General features: G+C 38.1%; 1 protein-coding gene across 3 annotated transcripts in view; it reads right to left on the bottom strand.

The window, feature by feature from the left end:
- Nucleotides 1–241: 241 nt before the first annotated feature.
- The window catches only part of GPRIN3 (GPRIN family member 3), a 71,925-nt gene continuing 55,459 nt past the window's right edge, over nt 242–16,707 (bottom strand). For all 3 annotated transcript variants that reach the window (XM_045820179.1, XM_045820178.1, XM_045820177.1), the window contains one exon: nt 242–11,075. In XM_045820179.1, coding sequence (XP_045676135.1) covers nt 8,610–10,958 — 2,349 coding nt within the window. In that variant the 5' untranslated portion in view covers nt 10,959–11,075 and the 3' untranslated portion in view covers nt 242–8,609. The remainder of the gene's footprint in view (nt 11,076–16,707) is intronic.

The raw sequence follows: 16,707 nt of genomic DNA on the forward strand, positions 1-16,707 counted from the left end.
CCATCAAGAGCAGGAAAAACCATTGTTTCTGATGACCTACAGGTACTGTTACTTCTTTGGAAGTTCTACTTTCATTGTAAAATACTATCAGCTCCACTGCAGATTCCTAGCAGAAATGTGCCACCCTGAAAATCAACTGATTCTAAACATCTAGAGCTAAAAGAACAATTACAACAATGGCAAAAGCAATAACAATAACAACAAAAAACAAAGACAAATTTTTAATCTATATTATGTTTATTATGAAAGTGAAATGCAAAAATCATGTTTAAAATTTTTTCAAGGGTAAAGCATAATTGAATTTTGTTCATTCATCCATATAATTCCAAAGTCTTGATCTATCCTTATATAAATCATAACATTTCATCTATTTTCTAGGAAATAGAATTTAATTGGTAGGTCAATTTCTGGAAGATTGGGGACTTTCTTGAATAAACCATTTTATGACCATTGTATGTAGACATTGTGAAGACATAATTTTACATTCTAATATTGATATATTCATAAATGGAACTTCATTGTGGTATTACTATTTCTTCAGTAATTTAAGTTCCACTACACTTTTTGTCTTTCTCTGCTGAGTATTTACAAAGATAAGTGACTCTCACATTGACAGCTATAACTTTCTGGGGGGGAGACTTAAGTTAACACACATTGTGCAAAATAATTATATAAATTTATTTTGTAAGCAACAGTAAATATTGACAAACATCAAGATTTCAGGTATGCTGCCTTATAAACAAGTATGTGTTTGTAGTTAAAAGACATGGTCAGCTATGATTGTTAACTGTAGTGTTCCTGTGGTTGGTTAACCTTTCATTTTTATCGAAGACATAAAGATGGCCCATTCATTCTCTAAAACATGAATATATATTAAATAGTATCATAAACTTTCTACTGAGAAGTGGTTATATTTGCACTTTACCATACAGAATTCCCTATTAATGGGAAATTCTGGTATTTCCATTCATATCTTCAACCTAATAACCAGCCAACATATGTTTGTGTCAAGGAATTGGGGTCAAATCATATTAGGTTAGGAACCAGATCAGACTTAATTCTAATAGTGCATTTCCTTTCAGAAGAAATGAGAAAAACTCAAACAATATCAATTCGCAGATTGAAATCATGATAAGTTGAAAAATGTTGTCCAGTGTCGATCTTTTGCTGGCTAATGACTCTGATCTTGTTATTGAGTCCACACGGTATCACCTGTTGTCAATAATAGTAGTTTATTTGAGTCCACCTAAGGTACTCATATTTGCTTATATTCCATTATCCTACCAACATCATCTGTAATTAAAGCAAGTTTTTTACTCTAGATTTCTCTTTGGTATGGCTAAACACTGTTTTGCTGATCTCAAGAGAAAAATGTCTACAATCATTTTTCATTTCATGTGATTAAATGTTCTTGAAATTTAGGGATATACCTCTAAAAAATATAGGGCTTTTATCAGCCTGTGCAAATAAACACACTAATAAATGTACAAATAGGATCTACAAAACCTAATTGGTTTCTTCAGTGTTTGTCATTTTTACATATAAAATTAGGTGCTTAAAGAAACATTAACCATTTGGGTACAGTATGTGCTCCAGTAAGATGCTAACTATGATCTTTGTGGACCAGCCAAGACTTCCTGATTTTTCAAATCAGCTACCAGGGAATAACACCATTTAATGGAGAGCCTCTGACCCAATACTAATATGTGTGAAGCAGAACAGTCATAGAAAAATGCAGTTTTTGATTGGTTGTCTTATGATTTACTTAAATATACCAGTATGAATAAAATGCATTTGTGTGCATGTATATGTGGATAAGCTATTTACAGTATGTTATGTGTACATTTTTATGTGTAGAAAATGAAAATACACATTGATTAGCCCTTTTGAGGCTTTTGAATAACTGTTTCTTCTTCCTGCTTTCCTATAGTTGCTTTGAGGATTGAGAAAATTCATACGAGGTATGTACACAATCACACCCATAGTATGTACATCCTAGTCACACACTTAATACAGAGAAGATGTGTGAGGAATGTAAATCATCCCAGTGGTCAAAGAACTGACCTTACCTGTGACTAATGGCATGGTTAATTAGCCCTGGCATATTTAGTAACATGCCAATGTACAGATTACTATATTCAGCCTTTGTGATAATTAAGTTATCTACTCTTGAAGAGGATTAAAAAAACCCAACAGCCCTTTCTGACCTTCAAAAAGAAAAGGACTGTTACTGAATACACATGCACACTTTTTCTGGCTTTATTCACTTTTGTACATGTGCCTTTATGACAGAACTTGGCCTTAAAATGGAATACAGCATGTTATTTTTCTACACATAAAAATAGAAAACCAACCACTCACAGACTGTACACACAGAATGTATTGACATACCACAACCAGCTACAGTATTATGCACAACATATTGTTCACAACATAGTACTACAGCAGAGATAAATACATTTAGAAATTTCGTAATTGTTAGAATATTTCTTTCTTGAGTTTTCAGGCCCCATTGACCTTTCTTAACCTCAGTAAAGATATTTCAAGATGCCCTTAAAACAAGAATTAGTCTCCCTTCTCCTCTAGGGATTCAGGAGCATGACTACAATACTGCAATCTCCTGGTTTACCAACATCATTTTAAGATATGATGGAAAACAATATAAAAAATAGTTTCCTCAAAGATGCAGTTAAAATGAATGTTAGGGAATCTAATCTAAAGTCGTTAAAAGATACTGATAAACCTGGGCAAGCTCTTCTACACATTCAATATAGTTTGCTCTGTACATAGCCTTTATATAATATTAAAAGCAGTGATATGAATCAGAAAAAAATTGTGTAACTGCTTATAAGTTTTTCTGAAGAATAGACAATTTAATTTTTAAAGTAACAAATAGTAATGCTAACAGCAATGTCAAAAAGCAAGCTACAATTTTCACCCCAGAAATAAGTGGATGACATTCCCACATCTTAAGAAATAAAAAAAGAAGTTGGCATTTCTCTCCCATTTAATTCTCTTTAACACACTTACATTACTTGGGTATCTCTCACCATAATAATTAGCATGCTGGATGATCATCAGTACCTTTTTCTGAAGTGCAGATTATGTGACTTTTATTCCTACTGTTTTGCAGCCAGTAGACTTTGAGTTTGAACCCGAAAAGATACTTGATGAAGAATTGGTGTTTAGGAATGCCCATCTAGAGCATCATTTTCTTTCTGTAAGGCATTTTATGAGGCCTCTTTTGCTACAAGTACTCATGTTTTAGTTATTTTACATTTGGGAATCCACTTTTTCATGGCTGAGGCTGGTAATCCTCCAGGCAGATTTCATTGCTTTTCTACATGCAAGCGTCCAGGAAGAGTAATGGCCATATGTTTAACTTCTCCAGTTCAACAAACTTTCTGGTTGGAGCTGTCTCGAGTGTTAAGCTAGTGAGATTTTGGACTCCTTTTCTGTCTTGGCTGTTAGCCACATCCCTAATAATGCTCACTAGTGCTGAGCATCTCTATGAAGCTTGTAAACAAGCTTTTCCAGCAAAGAAGGAGAAATGATGCCTTTACTTATTTTAACCTGTGGGTTCCAGTCAGTGTTCATGGAGCAGACCATAATTATGCAATGGTGTGCCCATAGTAGATGCACTTGCTGGTATAACTGCCTCTTTTGGCACATTATTGCTTGGCTTTGATTTCATATTCAACAGTCTTTATTCTGGTGATTACTATCTGAGATAGCTGGAACTTAAACAAAACAAAACAACCCCCCCACCCCAAAATTTGTAAATAACATCTTGTTGCACCATTCTGGCCTCCACAGTCATTTTACCAAGGCCCATGGTTACTTAAATGTCCTTTAAAATTATCATCACCGTGATTACCTAAGACCCAACAGTAATTTTTCAGGATAGTTTGTTATTCTATTGACATACATATACAGATGTATTGGATTTACTCAGAGAGGTTATCTGGTTGTGGCAAGTGAGTAGGTTAGCTGGTGAATGTTCACAGTTGAAAGTAGTTGTAATGACCTCTGACAGATGTCACTGATTACTTGTGAGACAGAATTTTTCCACCTTCATCCATTTCATTTATGTCCTTGGTCACTGCAAATCAAGTTTATTTGATTTCTGTAGCCAAGGAGAATTTTTTTCCAGGACTGGGATAAAGTTCATGGAAATCTGTTTCAATATTTACAAGACTATTTTTTACCCTTTTGCAAAAATGTCTAAAATTTTGTAGACATCCTTAAGTTTATGTGTCTGCACAGATGACATTTATAATTACTCAGCCAGTTTCAGAAGGAGGGACAGGAGATTCGGCGTATCACTTGTTACATGCCAAGTGGCAGCAGCTGACTGACAGTTGGAGAGATTCAACCAAAGTGGCCAAGCACAAGGAACATTGCTTACAAGAAACAAATGCTCATAAATGATTATAACATAGTAAAATCTTTTTCATAAATACTTCTGATTTACTGAATAGACAAAACAAGGGTGGGGCCAAGATGGTCAACTCATTTATCCGATATGTTGCTGAGTTCACTGTATTTTTATCACAAAGGGAAATTCACAGGCCTCATCTCTCAAATACCATTTAGGACAAAGCAGGAGAGAGTGGGCAGCATCTTCTCCATGGCAGCATTGTAGATGTTTAGTAAATCAGGCAGGTAGAGGCCTCCAGAAGACTGCAAGTGCCCAATTTTTGGTAAAAACATATTCATATATATTTGAACCTTATTCTAATGCACTGTTTTTCTTTATACTGATTCTTAAAAAGTAGACCAGAGATATAGTGAATTATATGGTACTAGAAATGGACAAATTTAAAAATACTTGCACAATATGTTGGAGGAAGTGAAGACAATTTCTTACATTTAGGCAGTAAAACAGTAACAGAGTGGATACAGCAAAGATCCAACAATTTACATTAATAGCATACTCACACATATTTTCTGTAAACAAATTTTAAAGTCACATCATAGTATATTCTTCACGTGGTATGTACAAGTATTCCCAGAATGATAGGGACTCCTCTTCTGCTTTCTATTTTAAGATGTCAAGCTTAACCCTATTAATGATTTGGTTCCAAAATTCAAGCTCTCAGGTATATGTTACACATGCATATTCAATCCAATTTATTTAAATTTCAATATTTAACCTATAGCATGGAGAACACTGGTATCTGAAATAATGAGTATTGGGTAATACTAAAGATTAAACACCATAAAAATCAAATAATATTCAATATGGCTGAATTTGTCAAAGTAGGAAATCATAGTCATATATTTTATTACTATTTCATTTTAGACACAAACGAAAAGGTTTCTAGTTAATTTTGACCTAACAAAATGTTCAACTTATGCCACTGGTCCAAAACACACAGAGGTTAACTAGGATCTTACTGTATGTATAGTAGCTGGTGTTTGCATTAAACCCAATAATCCAGAAAGACATACTTAGAAAAGCACTGAAGATAAACATGTGACAGCTGAAGGGATAACATTTTCTTGTCATCATAAAAATAGAAAAATCAATATTTAAATTAAAAATTCTAGTATTCACTGGGTAAGCTGGACAGTATCTTAACATTTTGAATGTTTTATTATCTTCCAGACACTATGTTCTAACTCATCTCCCTTTTATAGTTAATATTTAATATTTATTTAATTAACGAAACATTTCCTTCATTTATTTCAACAACTAAAATGCACTAAAAAGAACTAAAACATACCCAAAATAATTTAAGGACAAAAACAGACAACTTTCAACCCAATGTGTACCATGCAGGAGGATAGCCGAACAAGTTTGAAGAGCCCGTCACTGACACTGTTTTGCAGCCCCACCTGAGAGAGCCTAAGGCGTCCTGAATCGTGTCCTGAATGTCTGCACTGTGTCATGGAGCAAAGTGGGGGTGGATTTTCAAATCCAGGTGTTTTATGAGAGTACTTAGGGAATTGTGATGTAAAACCATGGTTGTCTTGAACAGGCTCCTATCTTATCCATTTTAGAATCTATTTCTGTAACTGTTTTTAAAAGCCTTTCTTCTATAAGATCCAATAAGAAACAAAATGAGAGAGCTTTTGTAATATTTTGTGACAATCTCTAGAGCATTGCAGAAGTAAAAATTAAAAAATTAAGAAGTAAAGGTTAGTTCCAGCACCCCCGCCAAAAAAAAACCCAACCAACCAAACAAACAAACCCCATTTAAATTTACCACCTCAAACATTAAATTTTACTATGAGAGGGAAAACTAAAACATGAAATTTAGTTTTAATTAATTTAATTTTAAATTCATTTAATGTGCAACAGATGCCTACGACTCTTTTAGGCCTTTGCCTCATTTAACTATTTATAAATCATGTGAGTACTACAAGTAACTCATGAAAATAAATATTACCAGATGCTAAATTCTTCCTTTTCTCTTATTTTAATGCAGGAACAGCCTGTTCTAGCTACTTCGCAGCAGAGGATCACCTGGGGCCCACCCAGCTTGAGTGGGTACTGTTGACAGCTGCCGCTGTGTACACAGGGTGTTCTCTGTGTGCACACAGCGCGTATGCCAACGCGTGAGGGAGCACAGCCAGCGAGTGAGATTACATCCTGGAAAAGGCGTTTCTGAAGGAAGTGAAATGAACATTACTATAAATGGATATTTAAGGCCAAAAGAGAGGTTTAGACCAAATCTCTAATCATTAATAGTAATTTGATTTCTAATTTGATGGTAATTTTTACTTTAGACAGCATTCTTAACAGAGGCCAATTGGTGAGAAACTGAAAGATGTATCACTGGAAAATTCATCATAAGCTCCAGTAGAACCACTGCTAAGCACCCTTCCCAGGCTCTGAGAATGCTGTGACCATGGCCAACTCAGGTAGCTCTAATGAACAGGCCAATCGCTTTGAAGGAAATCAATGGCTATTTCTAATTTATTTAGGTTTGCCCCGTGTAGCTTGTGGTGGTAAAGTTCAGGTATGATTTCCCCCCATGTGTTCAGCATCTGCAAAAGAGAATTAAAATAGAAAAAAAAAGCCGGAACAGAAATTTCCCATTTTCATGTAAAAATGGCATTTATGAGTCTCCGGGAGAGAGGCTACATGGCCATCTGTCTCATCTAGGGGAATGAGTTTAGAGAAGGCAATCTGATTTTCTGAGTGCAAGGTGGTGAGCAGTGTTCTCCCTACAACGAATCCAGGAGGGGAAGGCTTTCCTGGGCCCTAGCTCATTCCCCTCTTTCACACTACGCCAATTCTCAAGCCACTGCTGGTCATCCTACCCCAGTGCCCTTGCAAGACACTTGTGGGTCCTATGGACAGGGTCGATTTCTGCAGACATGTGAGGGCTGAGCTCAGACAGGTGCCTATGTTCTCAAGGACCAAAGCTCAAACTGTGTTTTAGTAAAGGCCTCTCTTTTACTGGGTTTGAAGGATGAGATATGGTGGTATTTCTCTTAAAGTCAGTAAGTTTGCAGAGGTTACCTTTTTGCTAAAGGTTAAAAACCTAAACATTTACATGGTACTAATCTAACTTACAAAAACTGTAAGGAAGCTTGTGTTCTATTTGCTGTTGACTACATTTTCTATTAGAAGCCACTGAACCAAATCAAAAGAAAAACACAAACTGCATCCTGTTTACAGGAGTCTAAATTAAACATATTGTTTTTGTTACTCAGGAAACTTTCCTTTCTTTAACACAGAAGGAAGAGCATCTGTCAGTTAATACTGCCAGTAGAATGTTTTGGAGAACACCTGTACAACATAAACTTTAGTATTACCAATAACTTGATGACTCTTTTCAAGAATTCGGTGACATGTGCTTCCTCTAGGGTCAGGAATTATGAATTTAATCTGGTCAGAATCACAGAGATGCCTCGTGCCTTCAGTGCGGGAAAATCTCTCTCTGTCAATTCATGTTTTATGTGGGCAGTGTTAATATTCAACAGCATAGCTAATTTCCCTAATATAACTTTCTTAAATTTATTTAGAGGAATAACAAGGTTTATAAAAATGATTTTCTGTAGATGCTTATAAATATAAATTCATATTTGGTATTTTATGGATTTAAATGCTTTTACTTAATGTCATCTGGCCTAGGAATGAGTCAAATTTGTTTCAATTGTTTACATCATAGTTCTTATCAGCTACTTAAATTTTGTGTGGTAACAGCATTCTTATTGCGGTAGGACTAGGAAGTACAGCCAGCAGTTTTGCTAATAGTGTTTTTGGTATTTTTAACACAAAGCAAGGGTTGTGATGGAAATACCATAGTGTGATAAATTGAGCCAGTACTGCAAAATGACACATGTATAACGATACTGCTGATTTTATAAGCAACAGCATATTAAAAAAAATCCAGTGAATCTATTTCCTCTTAATTAAGGTCATAAAATTTCAGTGAAGCTTGCTTTTCTCTTGTTCTTTCTGTCACATCAAAATGATATTTTAGTTTATGAATCTCTAATCAAAGGGCCCAACAATTCTTAACAGTAATTTCCTATAATTAATACTCGCTTTCTTTTCTGGGTCTTTTAGGAAAAAGCTAAGTAAGCCTTGACATAGACGGACACTTATGATGACCCTCAGCGCCTTGGAGGGTTCCCACACTCATTCCCTTTCAGTCTAACACCGCGGAAGGAGCAGGACGCACGCAGCAGTTGGGGCGTCGGAAGTTCTGCAGCATGGACTGGAGAACGCTGTGCTGCCTGCCTTTGAGCTTTTTATTTGAAGAAGTATCTGAGGAAATGGATCTCCGGGTCTGGCTGCTCTGCGCTTTGGCTGATTTCTCGTGTTCCCGGATTTGTCTCTGTAAATGGTTCTGGATGGCGACACCCAGGGACTCCGGGTCCAGGGAAGCGCCGTATACCTCCCAGGTCATGCCCTGCTCGTCCCACACCACGTCTCTGACGCGCTTGGACTGTTTCAAGTGCAGCTTGGAGTCAGCGCTAAGCTGCTTCTTCTTCTCTCCCGGAGTGAGGCCCACCTGCGCGGCAGCCGCTGTCACGTTTAACTTTTGCTCCTTGAGAAACTCGCTGACCCGGCTGCCCCGACGTGGGCTGGCTTTGACTGAGCGAGAAGGGGTCCTCTTGCCCGAGCTAGGACTCGAGTCACCCATGGAATCAGACGGCAGGCTCAGGCTGGTGGCTGTCTTGGTCTGTCTATTTTCTTCTAGGGTGCCCTCCTGGTTATTTCTAACTGGGGAGGGCGTGGGATGCGCAGCTGACTCTGCGCCTTCACTTTCTTGAGATTTAGGATTGAGCAGTAGGGTTTTGTTGTCTGCCTCTGCCTTCCCATCTAAAATACCCGAGCCCCTAGATTCTGGTTGTTTTGCTATCTGAAGAGATGCAGGCTTCTTCTCTCTTGCATCTCCTTTATTAGTGGGATCCGAGCTTCCTAACTGCTCAGTTTTGATGGCAGGGCCGCAGGAGTCAGAGAGTTTGCAATCTGGGGCTGTTTTGTGATCATTTGTGGTTTTCCTGACAAGCTCAGATGACTTAGTTTCAAATTTTCCAAATCCATGACTGGTTTCATCTTGATTTCCTGCATGGATAGAAATCTGGTCAATAAGGCTAGCTTTCAGGGAGCTAGAATTAGTACCTGAAAGCTGTTTAGAGGTGGGCTCTGCCCTCGCTGGGGTCATTCCTGTTGACCTCCCATCTTCTATGCAGGTATCCTGAGCATTACTGGATGCCACAGTGATTGCTGAGGTATTGAGGACCTCACCTGGTAGGCTCACCAATTTACTATCCTTTTGGAAAGCTGTGGAAACAGCTGTGGCTGCCTGGATGTGCACCTCTGGCATAATGCCAAAGTGCTGCCCCGACTCCTGGGGGCCTAGGATGTTGACTGACAGCTCCAATGTGTTGCTCCCGCTGCTGTGGCAAATGACCTGCAGCTGCTCTTGTTCCAAACACTCAGGAGCAGGTGTTTCCTTTAAGAATGCAGAGAGGATGCTGGGGCTGGTGGAGACGGATCTGCTCTCGACACTCACCACTGCCTGCACCTCAGCATCTTGCTGAGCCCTGTTGGGAACTTCTTTGATCTCATCTTCAGCTTGGTTGGTCATCGTACTTGCTTCTTTGAACCTTGACACCAGATGCTGTGCTGGTGGAGGCATCTTCTCTGAATCTAGAGGAAACGTTGAATCTTTGCTAGTGAGGTGGGTTGGTTGAGGTGCCACAGAAGTCAAGGCCTGGGTGTCTGAGGTGGTGGCAGAGGGTTGTTTGTTCCATGAACATCCATCTCCTCTTGGAGATTCCCAGGACCTTGTCTGGGAAGAGTCGTAAATGGCTCCCTGACTTTCCCCTTTAGGCCCGCCTATAGGAGAGGAAGCATGACTGAACACGCTGGCTGCTGGATTTGCAGTTTGTACCATTCTCTGGATTGGTTCTTGAGGGGGAAAATCACAGGGCTCTTGATCTTTGCTGCTGCTACAAGTGCCTCCCACAGGACACCTTGACTTCTCAGGCTGCTCCCCATCCAAGGTTCTCTGTGATTTCCCCAGTGTATCTTCAGATCCTGATGGGGCGCTGGCATTGGGCTGCTCACCTGGGATGACCTGGTGGGTGTGCTGACTGGCTGGCATTGTAAATGCTGCGTGTATAAGATCTTTAACTTCTGTAGAACATGGGGCTGTTGCTGTGGGCTTGCTGTTTCCTGGCAGCTGGGTATTGCCAGGGGAGTTGAGTGTGGAAGATGCTTTCTCTACCTCATTGAAGATGCCAGGAGAAGACATGTTTGGCTGGGTGGTCTCATGCTCACAGGCCTGCATCAGGGCCCCAGAAGCTGCTCTGGGACTGAGGTCGGGTTCCGTAGGCTTGCTGGGAAGGCCATTGGTGTTCTTACACAGGAGGGCTGGTTGCAGTTGAGGTGAGGCAGCCTGCACCTCTCCTAGACCCTCTTCTTTTCCAGAAGCTGTGATCAGGGAAGTTTTAGCTGATCTTAGAGGGTCAGGTACAGTCCCCATGGAATTTCTCGTCAGGAAACCTCAGAGCACTCCGCTGAGCAGTGCTACCACTGGGAAGCTGTCGGAGCTCAGAGCAAAGACACAGTCAGGGATGGGTGATTCCTCCGAAGGACCGATCTGCGAGTCAAGGAAACAGCAGCATTAATACGGTACAGCATTTAACAATGGAAAACACACCTGTCATTTGTAGATCTCACAAACGCATTAAATCTTTTCTCCCCAAATTTGTTCATTTAAAAATATAGAGATCTTGGAAAGTAAGTTTTGGAAAAATATTTTAAGTATACAGGTATTATTTTGATATATCAGCTTCTTTTTGCATCTCACTGCTGTCCGGCAAATAGGTTTTTAATTGTTTACCTAAGCATTCATAACTACCTTACAAGTCATTTGTGTAATCTGATTAACCAGATTCAGAAAATCCTGTAAAGCTACTGTGATCAAATCAATAAGCATTAAAATAGGCCTAAATAGACATGTGAAATAGAATATTGAGAAATAGATCCACATATAAATGAGTATTTGATATGTAACAGGAGAGGCATTTCAATTTAGTGGCAAAAGGATGGATTACTTAATGTAAAGGACTGGCAAACTGTTTATTCATTTGGAAGAAAATGAAATCTTTATCCTACACTAATTCCAAATATAAACCCTAGATGGATTTAGATGGATTAGAGGTTAAAATATAAATAAATAGAAAACAAAAAGATACATAAATAAATAAATAACATCTGTAAGAGAACCTAGGAACCATACATATAATATAGGGGCAGGGAGGGTAAGCTTCCTTTGGAAAGGTAGAAAATAGAGAAACTGTAAGAAAAACGTAACCATGTATGTCTAAATAAAATTTAAAATCTTACATGGCAAAAGATACTATACACAAAAACAATAGGTTTGGGAAAAAAGTTTGCAACTTTAGAAGAGAAGCAAAAATATAACACAGCAGAAGCTTTTAAAAATGTACAAGGAGACAAAATGTCTCATTGCAAAAATGGATAAAGAACATGAAAATGCAATCTGCAAGATAGGAATCAACATACTCTATAAACTTATAAAAGATGTTCAAATTCATTTGTAGTCAAAGAAATGCAAACATGTAACAATTAGATTTTACTTTATAACCAATTGCACTTGGAAAAACTTTTTAAAGTCCTAACATTATAGCCTGGGGAGACCTAGCTAAAGAAAGCATTTTTACAAATTGTAGGTATAAATATGTGTTGTTATAGCTTTCTCCCAGTGAAGCAGTTCAGTTTTTAAAACTAAAAATACACATATTCTTGACCCCGTGATCCCAAGTAGAAAAGACATACCAGAAAATATATATACACACACATCCTCATATATATATATATATATATATATATGTATATATCTATGTTTATTGAGATACTATTTGTAGAAGCACAAACCGAAAACAAACTGATCTCCATGAATAGGGAAATGGTAGAAAAAATCATGACATATCTCTATTGTAGAGCATTATGCAACCATTAAAGGAAACCATTCATTAGGGTGTAACTTTTCCCTTGAGAGAGATTTCCCCAAGGAGTGGTTAAATGAGAAAAGCAAGGTACAGAAAAGAGTATATATGTTTTTATTTTTTAAAGCAATGACTTAAAACATTACATATGTATATGTTGTGTGTGTGTACAGACATGTTTGTATATGATTATATAAATTCTAAAAATATTTGGAAGAAGACATATTAGGTATTAAATGGAGGGAGTGTGATGAGTTGGAGACAGGGAAAGAGGCATGGAGGGACCCAAAGTTGGGAAAATACTGAGTTTAAAAAAGCGTATCTAAAAATTTATTTCTGTGCCTTTATGTATAAACATTTTTAAGAGAAAAAATCAGTGAATGACTGTGTTTTGGTATTACCTCTATTTCTCATAGACACTGTGACCTCATGCTAATCATTTAATCTTTCTGGACCCTTAACTAACTTATTGGCAAAATGAAATATATAATTTCAAAGGACCCTTCTTTTTCCATGTAAGGATCTTACGTATTTGCATGGGATGGATAAGAAATCAAATAGCACAGTCTTAACTCAGGCAATAAAGGGTCAAAATAAGGTAAAGGCAAATTTGGTTGGGCCCAGATTTTGAAAATACATAGTTTTATCTTTTGGTTCAATGTTATTTGGCTGATCTACAGTCACATGAAATATCACAATGAATCCAACTTATTTTCTCCCCCAAGTCAGCTTTTCCCTCTAATTTCATTATTAATGATAATTGGTTTGAATAGTTTCCCATCTTTGGTTTTGATGACGTTCTGCTCATTCAGACCACTTCCCCAGGTATGCATTCCTTCTCTTCCTTACTGGAATTCTCTGTTGTATTCACATTCTCCTTCTTTTATAACTGTCTTTCTAATTCTTTTCCTCTCACTCTCTGCCCTCCTCATCCTGAAAAAGTTTATTCATTCTTCATGGTCCCACTTAAACTCCATTTACTTTCTGAAGGTCTCTGAAAATTTCAAGTCATAAAAAAAATGACTCTCTCTTAAAAATCCTGCAGCTATGGTCATCTGTGTCCTTTGTATTATGCTTTTTATGCAGTTTCTGTATTGTCGTACCTTGTATAAATAGCTCATTTATCCAAAACTACTTCAAGCCCTAGGAGGGAAGGAGGCAAGCTTTTGATTCTTTTCTGTTTACAGGACATAGTGAAGGATCTTGTGCATGAAAAGGTATTAATTGATCCCTTTTCCCTCCAAAATGGCCACTATTAATGCCCTACCAAACTTCAAAATAATAGGAAATTTAAACCTATGGCATGAAATATAAATGAAAACACAATAAAAAAGAGTGCTATGTTTGGAAGTAAAAAATTGTTGTATGTTAATTATCAAACTTTACGTTTCTGTAATTTGGGTTTAGACCAGGGGTGTCAAACTTATTTTCACCAGGGACCACATCAGCCTCGAGGTTGCCTTCAAAGGGCTGAATGTGATTTTAGGGCTGTGTAAATGTAACTACTCCTTCACTAGGAGCAAGGAGTTTGGCACTGTCGAGGGTAGAAACAAGGTGCCAGGCCAGATCAAACAAGGTGGAGGCCCTTGTGTTTGCCACCTGTGGTGTAGACAATTAAAAATAAGTATACTGGACACCTGCTACCAAAAGCTGGAAGGTCTCGTAAAGCCAGGAATACAGAATGCCTCCTATGTCATATGCCTGGAGCCAAGAAACCTGGTTTGCTAAAAGGGCTATAAGTTTTGAATAGTTCAAATGCCAACCAGAGGCCATTAATAAGATTTAGCCTCTAAGTTTTTCATGTTCAAAGTTCAGCAACTGGAAGTTGAAAGACTTAGAAGAAGATGAGGGGTTCTTAGTACCTGCATGCACTTCCCTTTCCCACAGAGAGCTAATTGTACTATTTATCTTTGAAATGGCATCTTCCTCTGTTTGCTTTGTTAAAAGAGGTTACATTACCCACCGATTGAAGAATCAAAAAGAAAAGCCCAGATTGCTTGGCTAATACCTGTAATTAAAAATCTCTTGACTTATGAATAGATAGGAAGTCCACACCACTGGGTAACATACTTGCTAATTTAATTGTCACAGCCTCTCCATGCGCCCAGGAGAGACTGCCTAAGTCCTGAGACAGTAGTGCCTCCACTTCCTTGCCCCCACCCTGAGACTTTTCCCCTCCTCTCACCAAGTGAATAACAGAAATCTTTAGCCTCCAATAGGTTAGACATATCAAATATTAAAAAGTATAATTACTTGGTGGTTTAGAGTGAGAATATGTCTTTAAAGTCAACCAGAGTAAAAAAATACCAACCAGAGGCCATTAATAAGATTTAACCTCTAAGTTTTTAGAGGCTGCAAACAGGTGGTCCACATCCAGATGAATCCCTCCTCCAGGTGGGGTGTGTGTGTATATGAATGTGTCCTGCATGGTTTCCCTTCCCTCTCTTCTCTTCCCCTTTCTTTTCTTTCTTTGCCTTTTTGAATAGAAGAGAATGTTCATAAAAATCAGATTTCTCTCGTTTCTCTTTAAAAACTTGGAACGTATGCATTTCCAGGAAGCAACACTAGATGGCGCAGGTAAGGACTGTTTCCCTTCATGGCAGGACCCTCCATCCAGGTGGCCCATGCCCCACCTTTGTTTCACTCCTTCACATGACTTATCTGGCCTCCTGTGGGCAGCTGAGTTTGAGAGCTTTGATCTAAAAATACTGATAGAGTAGAATTCCCAACCTAATTTTTTGTCCTCTGAAGGCAATTTGGCATTGTGTTTAATTAAGTACATGGAAGCAGGGGCCAGAATCCTGGATTAGAGTATCCTTGCTTTTCTGTACTTGGGCAGATAACCTCTCAGAGCCCCACCTGAAGCTATAAATTGAGGATAACAGTAACAGGATTGCCTCAGTGGGAGGCTGTAAGAAGCAGATTTAGCATTTAGAACAAACAGCATCTTAGCATATTTTAAGCACCTTGTGTTAGCTTTTTAAAAAACTTTAATATTTCAGCATTGATCTTTGTTAAAGAAAAATTATCGTGACATTTGTTAGAATGGTAAGAAAGACTATGTCAGGTGTCAAGATGGCCTCAGGAGGTGAATATGTTCAGTATTTCACTTTATGGCAGACTTTATTCTTTAATCTTCCATTTTGGCATTTAGGTTACTGTTAAATTTTCATGACTTTATATTCTCATAATAAACTGTTGTACTAAGGTATATTTATTTCTTTTTGACGAGAAATTTATCAGATATTTTAACCATTTTGAATAGTATGTCAAAGAGGTCTATAAACTCCCATGTTCAGTGCAGCACTATTCACAGTAGCCATGATATAGAGCCAACCTAAGTGCCCAGCGACAGATGAATGGATAAAAAATGTTATAAATACACACAATAGAATATTATTCAGCTATGGAAAGGAAGGAAATACTGCCATTTGTGACAGCTTGGTGGGCCCTGAGGACATTATACTAAGTGAAATAAGTCAAACAAATACTAATACTGTATAATATCACTTATATGTGGAATCTAAAAACCTCAAACTCATAAAAACAGTAAAATAGTAGCCACAGGGGGATGGATGCATGGGGAGATAGAACAGATGATGTTTACTTGCAACAAGAAGTCCTGGATATCTAATGCAGTATAATAAAATTAGACAATATTGTATTATAATCACCAAACTTGCTAAGAGACTAGAATTATTCCAACCACTAAAAAGAAGTGATAATTATGTGATGTTATAGAGGTGCTAATTATAGCTACAACAGAAATTATATTACAATATATCAAATTAATATGATATGTATCTTAAATTTATATGTTACATGTCAAGTATATTTCAATTAAAAATTGAAAAACAAAAGACTCTCACAGGAAGGGACAAAGATCAGGCTTCACTCCAAACACAGCAAGAACCAGTGGGGGTTTACAACTAAGGAGCAGGTTCCGGTGTGGGGGCAGGCGGGGTCAATGGGTGGAAAACCACTAAGAGGAGACATAGAGGGTAGGGAATTCTTGCTGAACCACTGTTGGGAACCGCCCTGACTGGTATCAGAAGCTGAAACCCCCGCCTAGCTAAGGCTAAGGGAACGCCCTTGGAACCGTAAGCCAGCAAGGAGACAAAAGCTTATCTCCCTGGCAGGAATGCTGCTTCTGCTGCTGAGCCCCAAAAAGCTTGGTCGGTTAGCCAAAGACGGGTAAGATTCCCCACGGGGGGAATGACCTAAGACAGGCACGATCACTTTGGGAGGCCCCACCAAAAG

Source organism: Phyllostomus hastatus, unplaced genomic scaffold (genome assembly GCF_019186645.2).
Source record: "Phyllostomus hastatus isolate PE091 unplaced genomic scaffold, TTU_PhHast_1.1 phas_scaffold_39, whole genome shotgun sequence".
Classification (NCBI taxonomy): Eukaryota; Metazoa; Chordata; class Mammalia; order Chiroptera; family Phyllostomidae; genus Phyllostomus; species Phyllostomus hastatus.